Here is a 21612-nt window from a genome sequence, read left to right as displayed (position 1 = left end):
ACTGAAGTAGATGGCATCTATAATCATTTTAAAACTTACACCGCATCTACAAATGTTGTTTCTAGTAAAAACTCCTACGGAATGAAACTCATTATCATGAAAACATTTTTTTTTTTTTTTTTTTTTTTATAACTGTCCTAGTATTTAGGTTTGTGGATTATGCAATTCTAAGGCATTATTTTATATAAGAGAAACAAATGTTATGTTATTATTATTGATCTTCTATTACATTCATGTATTTATTGATTCCCATTTTAGCACTTCATTTTTATTAAATGCAAAGTCGACAGTTCTAATTATCATTTGAGTTTGGTAATCAGTTAACACTGATTAGCATTCTGTTATGCTTGCAGTGATAATATGTCATCAACATAGTCATGATATTTCATTGTGTGTGTGTGTGTGTGTTTAAATGTATATCTATACACACACACACACCAATGAGCCACTTTATTATGACCAACCTCAGCCTCCAAATTCACCCAGTAAAACATTTGTGGTTCTACTTGGAAAAGCATGTTCATGCTACATCACCACAATCCCGCAATCTACAGGAACTGGAGGACTTGCTGTTGACATTTTGGTACCAGGCCTCGCCATGTGGCTACCGTTTTGTGGGCTAAAGGACATCCTAAAGGTTAGGTGGCCATAATGTAGTGGCTCATCAATACATATTTTCAAATGTGTGTATTTATGGTTATAGAATGTTTAAGATTATAAAAATCAAATGACAGCATATAAATGTCTAGTCTTTTTCCCTTGTGTCACAACTGCAGTTCAAACAATTCCCTTGAAATCTTATAAATCAACCCAACCTGAAGTGGGGCATCTGCAATTCATCGTACTCCTGTAATCAAATGCATTTCTCTGTTAAAAAGGAAAAAGCAGTGTGTGGGGGCTTCAATTGATCCATTTGGAATTCACTGAATTTTGAGAGGCAGTTACATGCAGAACCAGAATGGTGCAAGAAGTTAGGGGTGGCTAAGTAAGAGGAATTGGTTACATTGGGTAAAAAATGAAGACCGAACGTCATGATAACATGTTATACAAATGTCACTGGAATGACACGAGGGTGAGTACATTTTTTGGTAAACTATCCCTTTGCAGTCAATAGGAAATCATAATGGACTGGAACATCCAGCCACCAAAACAGACAAATACACCACCAGCTTCTCAGACAGAGGTGGCGAAGAGGAAGATCTGTAGCAAGGGCATCACCTTCAGGGTTGAGAGGTCTGCAAGAACAGCCTGCAAGAAGAAAAAAAATGTAAAGTGCTAGAACAAATACTCTTTCTGGCCATGTAATAAACAAGTGTGGCTGTATCTTAAGCAAGTGTTGTCCATCATGGTAAATATTCACAACAGAGGCATCCATTCAGATTGTCTGGCAATAAAAACACCAGGCACTTAAGGTGCAGTCATGTTTTATGCAAGTTCAGCATGCAGATTTCTGCAGTTGGTCAGACGAATTTGCCGCACTCACCGACAAACTCAGTTTGAAACTGACAATGACCTTTTCTATGCATGAGAAAACTTGCTGATGTGACCACACCCTTAGCCGAAATACAAAGACGCATAACCGTCAACCCAGTTTCACCAAACCGCGTCTCATGTGACTCAAGAGCTTTGAAGTTGCTAAGAGTGCATCCGACTCTCAGGAACCATTTGGGCGGGGGCCTTCAGAGGGAATCAAATGTTCTCAAGCTTCGGTCCTTATGGAATTGGAAGCAAATAAATTTAGAGGCCCCTATCAGGTTAGCACGTCTCCTCTAATGTTTCATGACCAGGCCTGGGCACTAAAAATACAACATGTTATGATACTTTTTCCTGTAGGGACCAGGTGGTACATAAGCAAGCAGATACTGTCCAGCAGCATCTTCCCAGTGTCTTGGGGCCCAGGGCCGTGCGTCACTGCGGGTTACAGCCAGAATTAATGAAAGCAGGTCAGATGCACTTTTACTACAGCTGTCAATCAAGCAGGTGCATGCGACAGCATCCCACAGTGCAGTCCTGTTAGCTAGCATAGGATGCTTTCAGAAAAGTTAAACATAGAAATTAAGTTTAATATGGGCTTTTGCATATTAAAATGTTACGTATAAAGATTTTATCAACATATACACTTACAGGCAAGACATTTTCTGTGTTTAGTACAAGTTAAGCTACTGTATTTTTCGGACTATAAGTCGCACCTGAGTATAAGTCGCATCAGTCCAAAAATACGTCATGATGGGGAAAATAAACACGCACTGGTCGCACTGGACTGTAAGTCGCATTTATTAAGAACCAAGAGAAAACATTACCGTCTCCAGCCGTGAGAGGGCGCTCTGTGTCTTCAGTGTAGACTACAGGAGAACTGAGCAGCATAGAGCGCCCTCTCGCGGCTGGAGATGGTAATGTTTTCTATTGGTTCATTTCTCTTGGTTCATTTCTCTCGGTTCATGTCAAATTAATTTGGATAAATAAATCGCACCTGAATATAAGTCGCAGTACCAGCCAAACTATGAAAAAAGTGCAACTTATAGTCCGGAAAATACGGTAAATTTATAGAATGATATTAAATCATTTGGATTTGTATCTTTTCCTTAAAAAAATATCTGTTACTGTATGCATGCTTTTTCAAAGATAGTAAAGGGAATTCTTCACCCGATCATCACAAAATTGTTAGTAAGCAACTTGTTCATATCTTATTGTTTACATTTTGAACCTATTTACTTCCATTGTACATGCCTCAATGGAACACAGATTTTTGTGTGTATAAAAGGAGAAAGAAATAGCTATTTTATAGTAATCAACATCATGCCACAAATGCTTCTTATTGGCCAAAACTTGTACTAAACCGAGAACGTTCAATTAATGAGTTATAAACTGTTTCACATAAAAAGGCAGAGAAGGACACACACACACACACACGCACACACGCTAACGCATACATACAGAGTCGACAGTTAACTGTCATGCTAAAATTCCTATCACATTTGACATCACATCGTCAAAACACTTTAGAGCTGGGGTGTGGGGGACTTAGTCCACTTTTAAAAGTGGTTATCCCAGCAATTCTGAAACATGTGCCTTGGGTGGACTGAGTTACTAGTGTTGGCTGAGAGTGAAGACACTATTTTTGTATTGCTTAACACACAGACACACAAGTACCCACCTCAGCTGATGCCAGTGATGTCACTTCCATTAGGTTTTCGGCTCGGAAGGCAAAGACAGCAGCGGCCAGGACTGAAAAAGAGGGACAGACAAACAGACATCATCCAGGAAACTGGGTGTATGCCATATAACTGACAGACCCTTCTTATTTAAGAGTGCCCTAACATAGAGGTCACATTTTCAAAACGAAGGTAAACTGAAAACAGTTTAACACCTCCTAAACACAGTGATTAACTATTTATCCATTAAGTCCCTGACATCAAACTCTGGCTGCATTCAATATGTGATTTGAAACAGTGAAGTGACAGTAAAATTATACGTTTCACGTTCATAACAGTTGGCAAAAGTTCAGACAATGGAAAATATCAATCTACCTGCTACAATCTCTAAGGAATCATATCCTAGGATACGGTCCCATAACAATAGGAGCTGGTCAGTGGACAGGTATCCGGAGAAGGCCCGGACTATCCACTTAAAGGCAATACGTAACCTAAGAAAGATACACACAAACACACACTGAGACACACTCCCCAAAACATACACACAGTATAGACCTGAACCCTTATTCAAAATTTCTGTTATTTGATTTCACAAATGTTGAGGTGGGAGACTTGTGTGTGCATAATTCATCCACTAGATGGAGCTGCACAGTTATAATGTAACTGACACTGAAGTGACAAAGTTTTCAACTGGAAACTAAAGCAACATGAGCTTCATGTGAGTATGTATAATAAACAAGGCATTAATGAACATTCACACATAAGAATAATAATAAATTGTTTTTAAAAGTATCATTTTTTTCAGCAGGAAATTAAAGTAAATTAAAGGCGCTTTACGGAAATTGTTTGATGCATCAAAAAGCTATTGATAACTTTTTGCCAGATTGCTCTGAATATGGTCTTTTACAGTTCAAAAGTCATAAGCAGAAAAATGAACGCAAATGTGGTCTATTGGTGGCGCTAGAGAGTTTGAGTTAGAGACTCCAAATTTTCGGTTGTTAATGATGAGACTATCCTCTATCTGTGTGCCCAATTTCATAAATCTAACCCAAGTGGATCTATAATATTCATAAGAGTCATAATAATAAGCCAAAGCGTTTGTAAAATACAGAATTTTACTACAAAATGTGAAAATGGTCCACGTTCAAAATGGCTCACATAGGAAAATTGGGTATTACTGATTTGGTGTGCTGCTCCAAAATCTAATGTCAATTGTTTAATCCCATTAACTTTTTAATCCCATAAAGATATCCACTAAAGCCAAAAATATGTTTGCTTCTAGACCTTACAGTTTAAAAGTTACTAGCAAAAATATGGGTGCAAATTTGGCCTATCGGTGGCGCTATAGAATTTGAGATAGAGACTTAAAACTTGCTATGGTTAATATTGCAACTGTCCTCTATATATATATTAACAAGATACGCTATGAAGAGTAATCTTCAATGAGAACTCACGGCTGGGCTCCAATCTCTCGTAGATGGTAGAAAAGCTGGGGAAGATGAGTCTGCAGTAATCTCTCAAACTGCAAGCACAAAGACACTATACCCTAACACACACACACACACACACAGGTTTGGTGAGCTCAGAATCAGCCATGACACAAAGGCAATCAATCATGTTACATCAACGTGACACATGCACACACACACACAAGATACTCACAAATGGATGTGAGGAGACAGAGTGTAGCCTGAAGAAGTAGCGAATATACATCTCTCGAAATACGCTGTACAGCTTCGATGGCTCATTATATAAGAAGCACAGTGGTGCAACTGCAGCACAGGATACAGATAGATGCTTGTTTATAAAATAGATTTAGCTTTTTGAGGCTACATGCTTTATTCTTTATACTCACCATACATAGAGAAGCCATGGAATGGAATGACACCTATGGGACAAAGAGATCGTTTTCTGTTATAACAATTACTGTTATTACAAAAGGTTTTAGGAAATTTGAAAAATGAATAAATAATCTATCAAATGCACTGGCCCATGGTTGCTGACACATTTCAGGGAATTCAACAAATGAAGACTATAATGTGCATGCTGGAACATGCCGTGATACAAAGACTGTGCTTGTAAAAGCTTCTTTCTCACCATTCGGGGGGTAAACCACAGCACACTGCTCAGAGCCAGACTTGCCTGAGAAAAAAAGACATTTTATAGACTGAAAAGAAGCCAAGGAAGATATTATATCAACAAAGCTAAACATTCAAAAGACATTACTTTGCATGCAAGATTTAGGCGGTGAAGCGCAGTTGTAGTTGAAATGCTCCAGGACTGCAGTGTCTCGAGAAAAACACAGCAAGACCTGTAGAAAAAAACAATGGGGAAAAAAGAGAGTGATGCAGGGACGATTCTGAAGGGCAAAAACAGGAACTGAGTTCGCATTTCCTGTTCAATTATCCTATTTTGAATAGGTTTTTGGTTTAATTGCTGTTATCACAAACTTAATTTTCATGTTTTATTCTATGACATATTTAGATCAGTAAAAGCTTTTGCTAGCTAGTGGCTTAACAGGAATACAAATGTTATCAAGAACATTAAACATCACACCGAACAGGTAAAATCATCTACTCACTAGTCTGCTTTTACAGCCTCATTGTGTTTATCACACTCTTGCCAACTATTCTAAAACTTGTAGGGAAGATGGTTTTAAATAAACACTGAAAAAGTTGTAAATAAAAAAAAAAAATTTGGTTGTGGTAAGAAAATCAGGGTGAAACTAACTTCCGGGTTGGCCTACAAAACTACGTCATCACTGCAGAACTCTGTTATTGCCAGCATACACAGACATGGATTACGCACACATTGTATCTTTGCTAAATTGCTTATTTCCTGGTCCAATTACATTTGAAGAGCCACTTTAGAGCTTTAGCCTGCATAGGTCAAGCAGACATGTGCTTTCTTTTTTATTATTTACCTCAAAATGGAAATATAATTCATTTGAAAAAACAGCAGACTTTTTAAAATCAGTTATATCTGCTTTCTATGATGGCAGTTTTTCAGTAACTGCATTTTCTTTATAATGCATTTCTAAAGCTTGTATAACCAGAAGTGGCCAATACAGTGCTAGTGACCTAAAAGCTCTTATCTATATAATTGTGCTTGGCCAGGTTCCACTCACGTTTTATTTTATTCTATTCTATCACAGAGAACCTTTTTTTTTTTTTTTGAGTTTGAATATCTGTTCCCTCTTGGCAATACACTACAAATAGTACAAAATACAAATAAATACAATAAATACAAATTATGAACCTTTTCGACCCTACTCTTCATAGAATTCACCTCTCTAATCATCACATCATGACCACACAGCGTCTGAAATTCTTGAACTACGCAAAGAGTTCACACTAAACCAATATTTACAAGCAGTCCAGCTCCTTTATCACCTCACACCTGTATTACTGTTCCATAGTGACAACACAATGTGCTTGTGAAGCCCCAAACAACTGGCTATTTCTGTTGAATATCTGAGAGAAAACTCAGACACAAACAGTCTCAGGACAGAAGTAAAGAGGAATACTGATGGCTGTCTAGAGGATACCAGCTAATGAAAAACAAGTGAACAGAAACTTTAAAAATCTCTCTCAAACTGCTTGCTCTTCGGGATTAATTGCTGAACTTTTTAACCATTTATGAAACTAATATAGGAAGAGTGCATTATTCCCTAAAAAGGCCTCACATTAAAGGCAGTGTTATTATTAAAGGTAGCTATTTTATAGGAAAAATGAACCCGCAAACTAAACTTGACAATGATTTTGTAGTGAAAGTGAATATCAAGCAGTGGAAATTTAATAAAGCTCATATGACTCATGAATTCCCCGTGAATAGAGAAGTCTATTTAGAGAGGTCTATCTGTGAGACTACACAACAGTCCTATCTCTATCTATCTGGTTTTAGGTACATGAAGTCAAAGAGCATGATTTTGCATGGGTAACATTGTCACGAGTTTAGTCTACAGCCATATATGTGTACAAAGACCTCCATCAATGTCAAGTTCCAGCTAACTTGGGAAATTGTTCTCCTCCTTTGATCATCGAATCTTTTTATGACTCCATGAGAATTCTCATTTGTAATCAGCTGACTGAAAGGTTGTGTTGTAAAAGTGTAACAGAGAGTAACATGCATTAACTCACTTGGTATAAATAGTCCTCAAACACAAAGTAGTAATCGTCATTACTTGCAGTAAGCTTCACATCCTGAGAAGAAAAGGCATCAGGCATTTTTATCAGAAACAGATGCACTAGGGGTGCAAAAATGGGCCACTTTTTAAATAAATTGCATAAAAATACATTGGTAAAACCGATTACAGAATATTCAATAGAACAAATGCTGTAAACAAAACCATTTCCATCAAATAAACTATAATGTAAATGTACCTTATATATTAGGTTGTCCACCAGCAGGTCATGGTGTATGACTCTAGCCTTCAGCTGTTCGTAATGTGTTATGGCCTGTTTAATGAAATAAAAACAAAAGAATTGACACCGACTCAATTTATCTCAGTCAGCTGAATTGAATTAACCAATACGTAATGGACAGAGAAGCACCTATACGCAGATCAAACTGTCTCTAGTCATTACAGCTAAGTTAATTATACTAACCAATTAACAAATTAAATTGCTATTGTAAGCAGCAGATTAATAAGATTGCTGGGTCAAAAATCTTAAATGTCACAAAAGGCTGTACTGGAACAGATCACTGCAGATCATTAAAAACCAGATCTAAACCATCTGTGATTAAATCTGGTTTTGAGAGAGAGAGATTAGATCTGGAGAGAGAGAGAGAGAGAGATAGTTACATTACAATAATATAGTCACACTTTATTTTAATTCCAATTATGGCTATTAGCAAACCATTCAAACTCCTAAGTTGCTGCTTATTAATAGTTTGTAAGGTAGAAGTTTAGGTATTGGGTAGGATAAGGGATGTAAAATATGGTCATGCAGAATTTGTGCTTTATAATTACTAATAAACAGTCAATATAGGCATGCTAATAAGCAACCAGTTAATAGTAAGCATTGGTCCCTAAAGGGTTACCAATAATACTGTTCATGAAGAGACACTGTAGTCAAAAACTTTCAATTTTCCTGAAGGATCATCCCAGGAAGCACTTACTTGGAAATCATAATTGCAAGCTAACGTTATCATAATTAACTTTGATTATCCCTTATCACTTTAAACATTTACGCCCTAAGACAGACTCCAATCATGAGTCTTTTTTTAAAGCCCTTTTACTTTTAAAAAGTCTCTGTTACCCAGAGGGACAGGAGAATTTTCCCCATTTTTCTGAGAATAGCTTGTGAGCTGGTCACTGTCATCCAGACAGCTGCTTTATCAGCAGTTACACAATTGTTCCACCTGAATCATTTAAACCTCTTGTGATTTCCCCTCTTCCCCTCTCTGTCACTCCACTGGCTCCTGTCCTGCCCACATCTACAGCACTAGCTCAGAAAGTGAGGGATTACTCTACTTGTTTAAAATGTGTCGCCCCACGCCGGGTGTTTGTCTTCTTATTAACACATAGAGAAAGTACATTCTCCAGATGCTGTTACACTGCTTTAATGAAGGCCCAAGGACCCATCAGCCAGCTGGGAGACATTGCTTCACATCTGAAAATGGCAACTATTGAAAAATCACAGCGGGTACCTGCTCTGTCATTTCTGCCCCACAAGCAACTCTAAGCTAATTGTATTACAAAGGATTATGTATTTAAGACCATTTTCACACTTGACTGGACTGCTTGGTTTGGACCAGTGCACAATTTCAAATGTCTTTTCACATTCTGAAAGGCATTATGCTATAAAAAGCATGCAAATTGTACATCATCAATAGCGGCTGCCAAACCACCTTTTAAAGCAAACTCAAATATGGTACACAGAAGCAAAAATTGGTTTCACACCAACCAAACATACTTCATTCTGATGTCAACTTGATTTGAGCCTGAACAAAGTCTCTTCTGTAAAATTGTTTACATCTTATATTTACTTTTTATTAGCTCTTTTAATACTTGTACTCTGAAACTGTAATTTGCACAGCATATGGAACATTTCAGCCATGGATGTGTCTGAGAAGTACAAATAAATACCCATAAAATGTCAGTTCTGGCACATGTTCACAACAACGGCCATAAATGTCAATTAAGATATAGAAATAGTTTAAAGGTACCTAAATATTTATGGTAGTTTCATATATGTTTGAGGATCTGTGCATGACATTGTGTGTATGAAAGTGAGAAAAAAGTATATATACACTTTGGTTCAAAAGACTGGGGTCTGTGAAAGAAGTCTCTTTTGTTCACCAAGGTTGCATTCATTTGATTAGAAATACAGTAAAAACAGCAATATTGTAAAACATTATTATAATTTAAGACTTTTTTTTAAATGGTATGTATTCCTGTAACGACAAAGCTGAAATATTTGCAGCCATTACTTGAGTCTATTTTCAGAAATGATTCGAACATTCTGATTTTGTGCTCAAGAAATATTTCTTATCATTATCAATGTTTTACCATGATCCATTTGACATTTTCATTGGGATTCTTTGATGAATGGTAAGATTAAAGGAATACAGATTATTGGAAAACACTTTTTTAAATAAAAATGGTCACTTGTGATCAATTTAATGTGTTCTTGCTGAATAAAATAAATAAATAATAATCTTACAGACCCCAAACTTTTAAACAGTTGTGTGTGTGTGTGTGTGTGTGTATATATTGCCACTTTACTCTGAAGAAACACTTAAGTGAAGACTCCATCTGGAATAACTGTCAACACAGTGTCCCCTTTCTAAATGCAGTTTGAAATGGACTCATTACCTCCGGATCATTAGTAGTATGCAGGATGAGAGACCAGAGCTGGGCCCTGAGACCGGTGGGACAGCCCTGCCTGCTGTACTGCTGCGCCGCTGCACTGTCTTGCTCGCTCACAACTACAGAAATGCAGAAAAACAATTGGGACCCTCACACATCTTAGTAAACACTTTTAGAAAGAAACCTTCTGGATGGGTCTAAAACCTAAAGCAGCTGCCTTGATGCCAAGTCTGTCACTGACAAACCAAGCACTGTTTTCTATCTGAAGATGCATCCTAAAGAAAAAGGTAATATAATATCTAATGACCCTAAATCTGTTTTTATTTTATGTATAGCGTCATGGGATATCACAGGCAGTGGAGGAAGCATCTATGCTGACCTGACTGTATTATTTGAGGGGAAATGGAATGGCAAATATTAAACAAATATTCTCCACAAGACCCAGTGATAAAGCAGTATTAAACAAGCATTAGTGTCATGATAACGACAAAAAGAGTTTATTTTTACCTTTTTTTCCAATGTGAATGTGCTCACTCTCAAACAAATCTGTGTTGAAACAGTGGTGAAACAGAAAAGAAGTGAGAGGCCAAACAGACCATACAACACCAATATTTAAACAGGAGCAGTGAACCTCTTTGGTAACATTAAATACAATACATAAACACAATACATAGAGAGTTTATAGTGTTATAGACTTTAGGTGAAACCTCTGTTGACTTGTGACGTGACAGTAAGAAAAGAGCTTATCAAAAACAGGAGGAACATCCTATTTGGACTAGTGTGGAAGGGATCTGATGATAGTGGATCTCATCCCATGTAATATTAATATTAATATATGTCATGGATGAAATGTGTAAATAATTACCTGGAGGAACATGAGTGTGATCATCTATACCAAGCTGTCCATAAGTAAGACCTAGCTCTGGATACATTTCCCTCTGCAACAAATAGAAATAACTGGTCAAAATTATCTAAATATTTGGCTAAAATCTAAATGAAACAAAGCTTCAGTTGGTTAAAAAAGCAGTAAGCACCAAGATAGTTAACTCTTGATTACTGTAATTTGTTTAAAGAAATGGTTTCAGATGATAATCAGCAGTCATGATGCACATTGTTTGTGTCTGGAAAAAAATAAAAAATTAGAAGGAGTGAAATAATAAAAAGGGAGACTCACCATTTGAGGAATGTCACGGCCGTTGAGGGAAACCTGGATTAATCCCCAGTGGCTTCTGACTGTGAGATCTTCACTGCGCTCGTTATTTGGGTTTTTTAAACCTACCAACACCTACACAACAAGAAATAGTATGCATCATATTACCTAAATAAGAATACTTATGTATAGTAAAAAGTGAGACATTATAAATGCTACAACCTGTGATAAAAATTTTTTTACAAAACCCTCTTATCCTAGATGAATATGCCAACTATATATAGCCAACAATAAATAAACCATTCATAAGTGTAAACACAGTTGCTATGTGGTGCTATCAAAACAACCCCTCAGTCAATTCTCACTCAAGAGTAATTTAACCGAACATTTCCTGAGGGAATCCAATCAACTGCTTCGTATCCAGGCCTATCTTTCTCATTTGGACCGGATGTTTTCAATAAACTGATCCTATTATGTAAGTGAGACCCACCTCAAGGAAGTCTTTGGGTGCGTAGACAGGCCTGAATTTGCTTAGGTCTGCAATAAGAAAACACAGATCTGAGTGCTTCCAAACTTGTATATTATAATAGCCTACCAATTAGTGTCATTGAAAACATGATGACAAAATTCTATCAATCTTAACCCTTCAATCATGTCAAAGACATTCTGTTATAGTTTTTATAATGCAGCAGACATAATGGGAACCTTAACTTGCAACCTCAGTATCTTAATTGCAATGTTATCTGAGGCATTTCACATCCACAGGGATTAATATTCATTAACAACAGCTAAAAGATGCTGTCAGTTTTTAAAACTCCGGCAACTGATCAGAAAAAAAAAGTACACAAAGAAAATGCAGAACTGGAGTATTACTACTAGTTTCAATAAACAACTTTCCAAAACCTCATCCAAAATATGGCATACAAGTGATTATGGCATACATGATTTTATATGATGTATGATACTTCCTGTGTATTTTTAGGACATACAAAAAATCCCCATCCAAAAAACAAAAAACAAAAAAAAAACTTGTTAGCCCACTAAATGTTAGTGAGTGAGTGGGTGTGTGTGAGTGAGTGAGAGTGTGAATGAGAGTGAGTGAATGAGCAAGCGAGTGAGTGAGTGAGTGAGTGTGTGTGTGGTTGAGTGAGAGTAAATGTGTGAGTGAGTGTGTGAGTAAGTGAGTGAGTGAACGTGTGAGTGAGTGAGTGAGTGAGTGAGTGAGTGAGTGTGTGTGAGTTTGTGAGTGAGCGTAAATGTGTGGGAGAGTGAGAGTAAATGTGTGGGTGAGTGAGTTTGAGAGTGTGAATGAGAGTGAGTAAGTGAGTGAGTGAGTTAGTGAGTGAGTGTGTGAGTAAATGTGTGAGTGAGTGTGTGAGTAATGAGTGAGTGAGCATGTGTGAGTAAGTGAGTGAGTGAGTTTGTATGTGAGTAAGTGAGTGAGTGAGCATGTGTGTGTGTGAGTGAGCGAGCGAGCGTGTGTGTGAGTGAGTGAGTTTGTGTGAGGTTGAGTGAGAGTAAATGTGTGAGTGAGTGTGTGAGTAATGAGTGAGTGAGCATGTGTATGTGAGTGAGTGAACGTGTGAGTGAGTGTGAGTTTGTGAGTGAGCGTAAATGTGTGGGAGAGTGAGAGTAAATGTGTGGGTGAATGAGTTTGAGAGTGTGAAAGAGTGAGTAAGTGAGTGAGTGAGTGTGTGAGTAAGTGATTGAGTGAGTGTGTGAGAGTAAGTGAGTGAGTGAACGTGTGAGTGAGTGAGTGTGAGTTTGTGAGTGAGAGTAAATGTGTGGGTGAGTGAGTTTGAGAGTGTGAATGAGAGTAAGTGAGTGAGTGAGTGTGTGAGTAAGTGATTGAGTGAGTGTGTGAGAGTAAGTGAGTGAGTGAACGTGTGAGTGAGTGAGTGTGAGTTTGTGAGTGAGAGTAAATGTGTGGGTGAGTGAGTTTGAGAGTGTGAATGAGAGTGAGTGAGTGAGGGTAAATGTGTGAGTGAGTGAGTGTGTGAGTGAGTGAGCATGTGTGAGTGTGTGTGTGAGTGAGTGAGCATGTGTGTGTGTGTGAGTGAGTGAGTGAGTGAGTGAGTGAGTGAGTGAGCGTGTGTGTGAGTGAGTGTGTGTGTGAGTGTGTGGTTGAGTGAGAGTAAATGTGTGAGTGAGTGTGTGAGTAATGAGTGAGTGAGCATGTGTGAGTGAGTTTGTGAGTGAGCGTAAATGTGTGGGAGAGTGAGAGTAAATGTGGGTGAGTGTGTGAGTAATGAGTGAGTGAGCATGTGTGAGTGAGTTTGTGAGTGAGCGTAAATGTGTGGGAGAGTGAGAGTAAATGTGTGGGTGAGTGAGTTTGAGAGTGTGAATGAGAGTGAGTAAGTGAGTGAGAGAGTGAGTGTGTGAACGTGTGAGTGAGTGAGTGTGTGTGAGTTTGTGAGTGAGTGTAAATGTGTGGGTTAGTGAGAGTAAATGTGTGGGTGAGTTTGAGAGTGTGAATGAGAGTGAGTGAGTGAGCATGTGTGAGTTAGTGAGTGAGTGAGTGATTGAGTGTGTGAGCGTGTGGGAGAGTGAGAGAGAGTGAGCGAGTGAGTGAGTGATCGTGTGTGAGCGTGTGGGTGAGTGTGGGTGAGTGAGAGTGAATGTGTGGGTGAGTGAGAGTGAGTGTGAGAGTGAGTGAGTGAGCAAGCGAGCGAGTATGAGTAAGTGAGCGATTGAGCGAGTGAGCCTGTGGGTAAGCATGTGGGTGAGTTTGAGAGTGACTAAAAGTGTGAGTGAGTAATAAATGATGACAAAATTTTCATTTTGCAAGTAATCCTCTAATACAAACAAAATCTGGTAATCTGACAATATTACTGTATGTTTTGAACGTCATGCTGAAACTGTAAGAATGGACAAAACAAGGGAAACAAAGTGCAAGCAAAAGAAAGAATGCAAGAAATAAGCTAAGCAATAGCTTTAGTAAATGGGACGTGGTCCAGGCATCTGGACATACTCTGGATTCAAAGGAAGGGCTGTTTATGTCAGTGTCCCGCAGAAAGCGGTGAATGTTCTCATACACACTGCAAACTGATAGCATTGTTATGGAGCTGTTATACTGCTCAGGCTTCTGTGTGTGAGCCAAACCTCTGTGTTTAAACATTCTGCAATGCATGAACACACACACACACAAATACACACACACACACACACACACACACACACACACACTGGGATGTAACCTTGAGCATCTCAGAGTGGAAGCACAGACTGTGTCTGCATTACCTGGTTCATCAGTTCCCATCTCGTTCCATTTATTTGTCAGCTCGTTCTGCTCTGGAACTGGCCGCTGTATAAATAGACAGTTTAATTGCTCAAACGCACATGTACAGTGGGTACAGAAAGTATTCAGACCCCCTTAAATTTTTCACTCTTTGTTATATTGCAGCCATTTGCTAAAATCATTTAAGTTCATGTTTTTTCCTCAATGTACACACAGCACCCCATATTGACAGAAAAACAAAGAATTGTTGACAATTTGGCACATTTATTAAAAAATAAAACTGAAATATCACATGGTCCTAAGTATTCAGACCCTTTGCTCAGTATTTAGTAGAAACACCCTTTTGATCTAATACAGCCATGAGTCTTTTGGGAAATATTCAACAAGTTTTTCACACCTGGATTTAGGGATCCTCTGCCATTTCTCCTTGCAGATCCTCTCCAGTTCTGTCAGGTTGGATGGTAAACGTTGGTGGGCAGCCATTTTCAGGTCTCTCCAGAGATGCTCAATTGGGTTTAAGTCAGGGCTCTGGCTGGGCCATTCAAGAACAGTCACGGAGTTGTTGTGAAGCCACTCCTTCAATTATTTTAGCTGTGTGCTTAGGGTCATTGTCTTATTGGAAGGTGAACCTTCGGCCCAGTCTGAGGTCCTGAGTACTCTGGAGAAGGTTTTCATCCAGGATATCCCTGTATTTGGCTACATTCATCTTTCCCTTGATTGCAACCAGTCATCCTGTAAAACACCCCCTCAGCATGATCCTGCCACCACCATGCTTCACTGTTGGGACTGTATTGGACAGGTGATGAGCAGTGCCTGGTTTTCTCCACACATACCACTTAGAATTAAGTTCTATCCTGGTCCCATAAGACCAGATAATCTTATTTTGTTCTTTTAGCAAACTCCATGGGGGCTTTCATGTGTCTTGCACTGAGGAGAGGCTTCCGTCGGGCCACTCTGCCATAAAGCCCCGACTGGTGGAGAGCTTCAGTGATGGGTGACTTTCTACAACTTTCTCCCACCTCCCGACTGCATCTCTGGAGCTCGGCCACAATGATCTTTGGGTTCTTTTTTACCTCTCTCATCAAGGCTCTTCTCAGATAGCTCAGTTTGGCCGGACAGCCAGCTCTAGGAAGGGTGCTAGTCATCCCAAACGTCTTCTATTTAAGGATTATGGAGGCCACTGTGCTCTTAGGAACCTTAAGTGCAGCAGAAACCTTAGCCAGATCTGTGCCTTGCCACAGTTCTGTCTCTGAGCTCTTCAGGCAGTTCCTTTGACCTCACGATTATCATTTGCTCTGATATGCACTGTGAGCTGTAAGGTCTTATATAGACAGGTATGTGGCTTTCCTAATCAAGTCCACTCAGTATAATCAAACACAGCTGGACTCAAATGAAGGTGTAGAACCATCTCAAGGAAGATCAGAAGAAATGGAGAGCACATGAGTTAAATATATGAGTGTCACAGCAATATTTCAGTGATATTTCAGTTTTTCTTTTTTAATAAATGTGCAAAAATGTCAACAATTCTGTGTTTTACTGTCAATATGGGGTGTTGTGTGTACATTAATGAGGGGAAAAAATGAACTTAAATGATTTTAGCAAATGGCTGCAATATAACAAAGAGTGAAAAATTTAAAGGGGTCTGAATACTTTCCGTACCCACTGTAAATGAGTCATTGTACATATTTTAAATAAACCTTTACCTTCCGTGCCAATGGAATTCCCAGCTCGGTGCACATACTGTTCAAACTCTTCAGGATCCTCTTCTCCCAGTTAACCTACAACAAACACACACAAAAGATTTTCAGTCGTCTATGCACTCTGCATGGCTCCAAAATCCATTTGGACACTCAGGCCACACTTAATGTATGAATGTCTTCGCTAAATATAACAAAATAAAAAAAAAATGAGTGAAATCTATTGTAAATAAAATAGCAAATAATTTAAGCAAAACAAGATTGGTCATGTTACAAATGATGACTCAAGATGTGAGAGTCAGTAAGATTTTTAAAAATGTTACAAAAGGTTTCTATTAAAATTAGGAAAATTACAAAAAATCCAGAAAAAAAACACATCCGCACAAATATTAAGCAGAACAGCCGCTTTAAGTAATAATACATGTTTTTAAGAAGCAAAGCAGCATATTAAAAAGATTTCTGAAGGACCATGTGACACCGAAGACTGGAGCAATGGCTGCTGAAAATTCATCTTTGCCATCACAGGAATAAAATACATATTTAAATACATTTTAAAATAAAATAAAATAGAAAACTGTCATTTTTATTGTAATATTTTACAATGTTATTGTTTTTACTGTGTTTTTGATTACATAAATCCAGTCTTGCGAAGCATAAGAGACTTCTTTCAAAAACACTGAAAGATCTTACTGAACCAAACATTTTGAATTTTAATTCATATGGTATATTATTTGTACTGAAGCAAAATGTTGATAACCAGATCCTGTTTATACTGTACACAGTATTTAATCTGATTAACTACATCTGTAACTCCTCTAGACCTTTATGAACTTGAGGAGAACGGACTTAATACAGTACAGTAAGTGACCTTGACACCAGATGACAAAGTAGTGGCTCAGAAAAATGAAAGTTTGTACTTCCAGTAAGAGTTCAGAACTGTTTGATGCTACTGTATTTGTGTATAAGCAGAGAAATACAGTATATAAAGACAAAAAATGAAAGAGCCAGAATATTAAAGATGTAAGAGAAAGAGGGTGTACCTGGGCTTTGCGCATATATGCCAAGGGCTCTTTGGTGTGTTCAGGAGGTGCTCTAGGGTGCCCAGGGGGAGGCAGACTATACCACACAAACAGATAAATAAATAACAACTACTGATGATGGATTCAACAGAAGCACGGACTAACAACCACACAGCTGAGAGCACATCTGTCTTTAAATGTTTTTTGTTCATTCTTCAGTGAAGAAAATGAATGGGATTTTTACTTGTAGTCATATATTTGCTCCTCCCAGTCTCAAACTCTGACATAGACCAGATCTTCACATTAACATCTTCACAAAGATACATTTAACAAGGACACCTGTAGATACTATATCACACCAAAACATCAAAGAGCCATCCTCCATTAGCAAACTTTATGAAGCTCTTTCTTTTGGTCCCTTCTGCCTTTCCTCTCTCCCATTAACTTAAAACACTCATTTTAGGATCAACACATCTATGTGTATCTACAAATCAACTCACAACACTCTCCATTTTCAAACAAGAGGTCATATATGTAAAGATATACACATGTTACAATGTCCAGCTCAAACTATTTTATTGGCTACATTCTGTAAAAGTAATTTGTATTGTACCTAACTCTCCTGTCAGTCCTGTCCTGTATTTGCATCTGGATCATTTTAAGCTTAATAAAATTATTCTGTCTCGTTATTTATAGATTTGGCCAAAAGGAGTTCCTGTCATAAAACTGTATAAATACTAAAACTGGAGGAACAAACACTCTAGACACTTTCAGAGTACTTGAGTGTGAGAGGGAGGGAGACGGAGTATCATCTTGTCTAAATCTCATGTCATCATTTTTATTGCTGATGATCTCCGTATGGTAATACAGGAATAAAATAAGTACAATAAAATAGAAAATACAAGTAGAAGAAACCAGTTAATGTAATTTATGAACTGCATTAGAAAAAACGTAACTTTTAATTCACAATATATCACTTACATGTGTAATTCCCTGTAAACCGCATTTTGTAATTTTCTCTCCCAACCTACAAGAATGAAAGGATCAGTCACACTACAAGAATTACACACAAGAAACACAGTCATCACTGGATAGATGTCAAGATCATACATGTTCAGTCACATGATCATTAAAAAAAACGGGGAACAATTTATAAGTCTACACTACTAAAGTACTTCTAATCTAATCATTTGCAAAATGTTAGTTTATAGTTCATTCAAAGTTGAACTTTTAAGGGGTTTAGGAGGTAGAATATACAGATTGTTGCACAGTATAAAAACCATTACGTCTGTGAAGAGAAAAGTCCCTGTAAAGTGTGTGTGTGTGTGTGTGTGTGTGTGTGTGTGTGTGTGTGTCCTTAATGTGTTTGTAGACATTTTAAGGGACAGTGAATATGAATGAATGCAATAAATGTTCACTAAAGGTTGGTTTATAGCACTTAATTAATGACACTTTCCCATTTTCCGTGACCTAATTTCATAACTATTCACTCCTTATTACCAATGAACAATTCCTTTACTATGAAGTAATTAAAAAATATTAATTGAGATAATCACAGTGAAAATAAATGAAAAACTCAGTACTTATACAGTCTATTAATGTCTAAATGTCTTTTTACCCTTTATGGGCATTTTTACCTTTGTAAAGCCATTTTTTTCCTCAATAAAGTCATCAATAAAGTAAATCACAATAATAAGTCATTTGGGGCTGTTACCAACAAATAAAATCATTATCAACAAAATTCATGCAACGCAGAGGGAACACAGAAGCTGCATTTAGATGCATATACACACTGTTTAATGCCAGGCAATAATTATTTAACTCGCAGTTGCAAAGGTAAAAAAAAATGTTTCATATTTTAATCTTAAAATGTTGAATACTGATATTTAAAATTATTCTGAAAATATTATACACATGACATTTCTCACTATAGATAGTATCGAGGTAATAACAGCGCTGTTTAGAGGCGCTCTCTCTCGTTCTTTCTCTGTCTCTCTCACTCTCTTTCTAATAACTTCATTAATAACTTCAATAGAATGCTATCAACGGCTCAGGCCTCCACTACCAACTTTTAAAATGACGTTTTGGAACCAGCAAAAGAGGCAATGGATGAGATGCGGAATAAATAATCCTACTCACAATAGTGATTTAAGTACAAAAACCCAACGAATCCCTTTAATCATCTGATCGATGTCTTTAGGTGTGGTAACCGTAATATAAGCGGAATAATTGACTCCGGGCAGCTGAATTATTAAAATAAAAAAATGCATAAACGAGGCACGTCCCGTCGTCAATTATTGCTTACATACAAAGGTAGGCTACTTTAAAATATGAAATTAAAACCGCCAGCAGGTGGCAGCAAGTCACTTTTAATAAGGGAGTCATTGCGATTGAAGCGAATCATTCAAACGTTGATTTATTCAGGAACTAAACTCTACTGTCATGTTTTTCAGAGACGCAAACAGTGCTGTGGCTTTGTTTGGAACCATTTTTGTTGGCCAAATTGAGCAGAAAATAGGAAATATATAGTCTAAAACATAAAAAATATCACATCAATATCACATTTTTTATTTTTACTACACTCTTCGTGTGATATTACTCAACTATATGACATAATTTAAATATATATATATATATATATATATATATATATATATATATATATATATATATATATATTTTTTTTTTTTTTTTTTTTTTTTTTTTTTTTTTTTTTTTTTTTTTTTTTTTCTGCCCCATATCTGGAATTTTGGGAGCATTCTAAATGCATGTTATTACAGCCTACTGAATTCAGTGAAAGAACAATCTAAAATGAGCATTTGGTCCAGCTAGCGTTCAAGCACTCATAACTCAACCAATGAAGCTGTCCATACACATATGATAAATCAATCTCTAACTTACATCGTACATACATCGGCACTTTGTTACTTAATATGAGGGAACTCGCGAGCTCAGTCTAAACAAAAAAAAAAAAAAAAAATATCAGCAATGACTAATCTGAACGCCTGTGATTGGCTACTGCATTCTCAAGCTCAACAGAATCGTATGTGATTGGTTATAATGAATAAAATATTATGTAAAATAGGCAGGTCTAAATTTTATACAGCAATCGAAACGTCATACCTGATGCCTTTAACAATCTTCTCACATCATCTTTCAGCGTTTCCAGTTTAATTTCGGGTTTGTGCAAACATTCCTAGGAAGAAGGACACATTTCTGCAATGAAATACAACGGCAAGCGCGAGCTGCCAGTATACTGCACTGACCGTATTTTGTGTTGCACACTCTGCAGTCAGTTAGCTGAAGCTGCTCACTTTAGCCTGTTTCTCCAGCTGAGAGTGTAAATGAGTCCCTTTGAGCCGCTGAACAATCTGCGTTATAGAGAGAGACAGCTCTGCGCTCTCGTCCATCATTATCCCTCTTTTAATGTGATGTCGACGGGGTTTTCTGTGGTCATCTGCAGCGCTGCAGCGTCACAGGATCAAGCACCGTATCCAGGCAAATGACAACAAACCCTTCAGGAAACACCGGCTTCAACACAAGGTTCCGACATGCCTTTATCAACTTTAACATTAAGAGTTCTTGTTGTAAAAATCAAAATAATGAAGTCCACAAAATTACGTTTTTTATTTAGCTTGTGTTTTTATTATGCATCTATTTATTTTATTAAAAATATTCAAGCAAAACGCTTAACTAGCCTACGTTACATATTAATACATCATAGCAGCATTTTATTATTTTTAAACTTCTTTGTTTGATTAAATGTTTACTTTAAGAACTTAAAAAAATCCAAAAACAGGGGTTTCAAAGAATAACAAGATCATTATGTGTTTTTATTATCATTATTCCGAACTAAAAAAAAAAATGTCATTGGCCTTTAGGTGTCACTCATTAAATGTATGTTTAAAAAGAGAAAAATAAAAAAAAGTAATCCTTCTTAATCCTTCTCAACAGGTTGAACCTGAACATGTACAGACACGAGCAAGAAAGCCGTTTCTCTTCTTCGTCTCTCTTCGCAGGAATGCTGATAATGTTTATCATACACAAATATATCTGACAGCAGCTATCAGAAATTAAAGCTTCTGGCCAGTACAAGGGTTTTTGAGTTGCTAAAACAAAAACTGTGTGTGGTCTTCTTCAAAAGACTTACCCTCTAATCTTCAGGTTTTACAACAATGTTAGTATGGCTGATAGTAATCTTAATCAGTTAGTTGTATGTTACGTAGTAGCAGTAAAAAGTTCATTGCCATGCAGAACAGTAATTGAGAGTACGTCCAGCAGGCTATGTTCCCATCTTATATATACACTTTTTCTTTTCTTTTTTCTTCTTTCTTTTTTTTGACAGTGTGAATCTGGGGAAACTGTCAGGTCAGACTTAATAAGGTTTTGCATCAACAATCATAAATCAACACAGGTCTAATGCATTGAATAGTTATACATAGACAGGGTGTTGCAAACCCTTTCATACTATAAGCTATACGTGCACACATACCGTATAAATACATGAACATCGTTTTTTCATTGTTTTGTACAAGTAAAGAT

The 21612-nt window shown here is 37.2% G+C and overlaps 1 protein-coding gene across 3 annotated transcripts; it reads right to left on the bottom strand.

Annotated features, from left to right (window-relative positions):
- Nucleotides 1–476: 476 nt before the first annotated feature.
- tbc1d19 (TBC1 domain family, member 19) lies at nucleotides 477–20590 on the bottom strand. Of its 3 annotated transcripts, XM_052560609.1 has the most exons (21): nucleotides 20385–20590; nucleotides 20194–20266; nucleotides 18052–18097; nucleotides 17092–17167; nucleotides 16058–16132; nucleotides 14357–14420; nucleotides 11607–11653; nucleotides 11141–11251; nucleotides 10832–10904; nucleotides 10474–10512; nucleotides 9973–10085; nucleotides 7535–7609; nucleotides 7292–7354; nucleotides 5379–5463; nucleotides 5250–5294; nucleotides 5008–5040; nucleotides 4815–4924; nucleotides 4607–4698; nucleotides 3528–3643; nucleotides 3155–3225; nucleotides 477–1248 (listed from the first exon to the last, which is right to left on the bottom strand). In XM_052560609.1, the coding sequence occupies exons 1-21, from the start codon at nucleotides 20481–20483 to the stop codon at nucleotides 1174–1176; spliced, it is 1581 nt and encodes a 526-aa protein (XP_052416569.1). In that variant the 5' UTR covers nucleotides 20484–20590; the 3' UTR covers nucleotides 477–1173. The 3 variants fall into 3 exon arrangements, with proteins under 3 accessions (XP_052416569.1, XP_052416570.1, XP_052416571.1); XM_052560610.1 differs by lacking the exon at nucleotides 10474–10512; XM_052560611.1 differs by lacking the exon at nucleotides 20194–20266 and having other exon boundaries at nucleotides 20337–20473.
- Nucleotides 20591–21612: the final 1022 nt, after the last annotated feature.

The sequence above is a fragment of the Carassius gibelio genome, chromosome B7 (genome assembly GCF_023724105.1).
Source record: "Carassius gibelio isolate Cgi1373 ecotype wild population from Czech Republic chromosome B7, carGib1.2-hapl.c, whole genome shotgun sequence".
Lineage (NCBI taxonomy): Eukaryota > Metazoa > Chordata > Actinopteri > Cypriniformes > Cyprinidae > Carassius > Carassius gibelio.
This window is presented reverse-complemented; position numbering and strand designations above follow the sequence as displayed.

Excerpts from the sequence above, each read along its gene's own strand:
- tbc1d19 (XM_052560609.1), bottom strand. The coding sequence starts at position 20,483 with ATGATGGACGAGAGCGCAGAGCTGTCTCTCTCTATAACGCAGATTGTT. Across the intron at positions 17,168-18,051 it reads GTTTACAGGGAATTACACAT|TCTGCCTCCCCCTGGGCACC; the intron begins GTAAGTGATATA and ends TGTGTGGTATAG. Across the intron at positions 1,249-3,154 it reads CATCACTGGCATCAGCTGAG|GCTGTTCTTGCAGACCTCTC; the intron begins GTGGGTACTTGT and ends TTCTTCTTGCAG.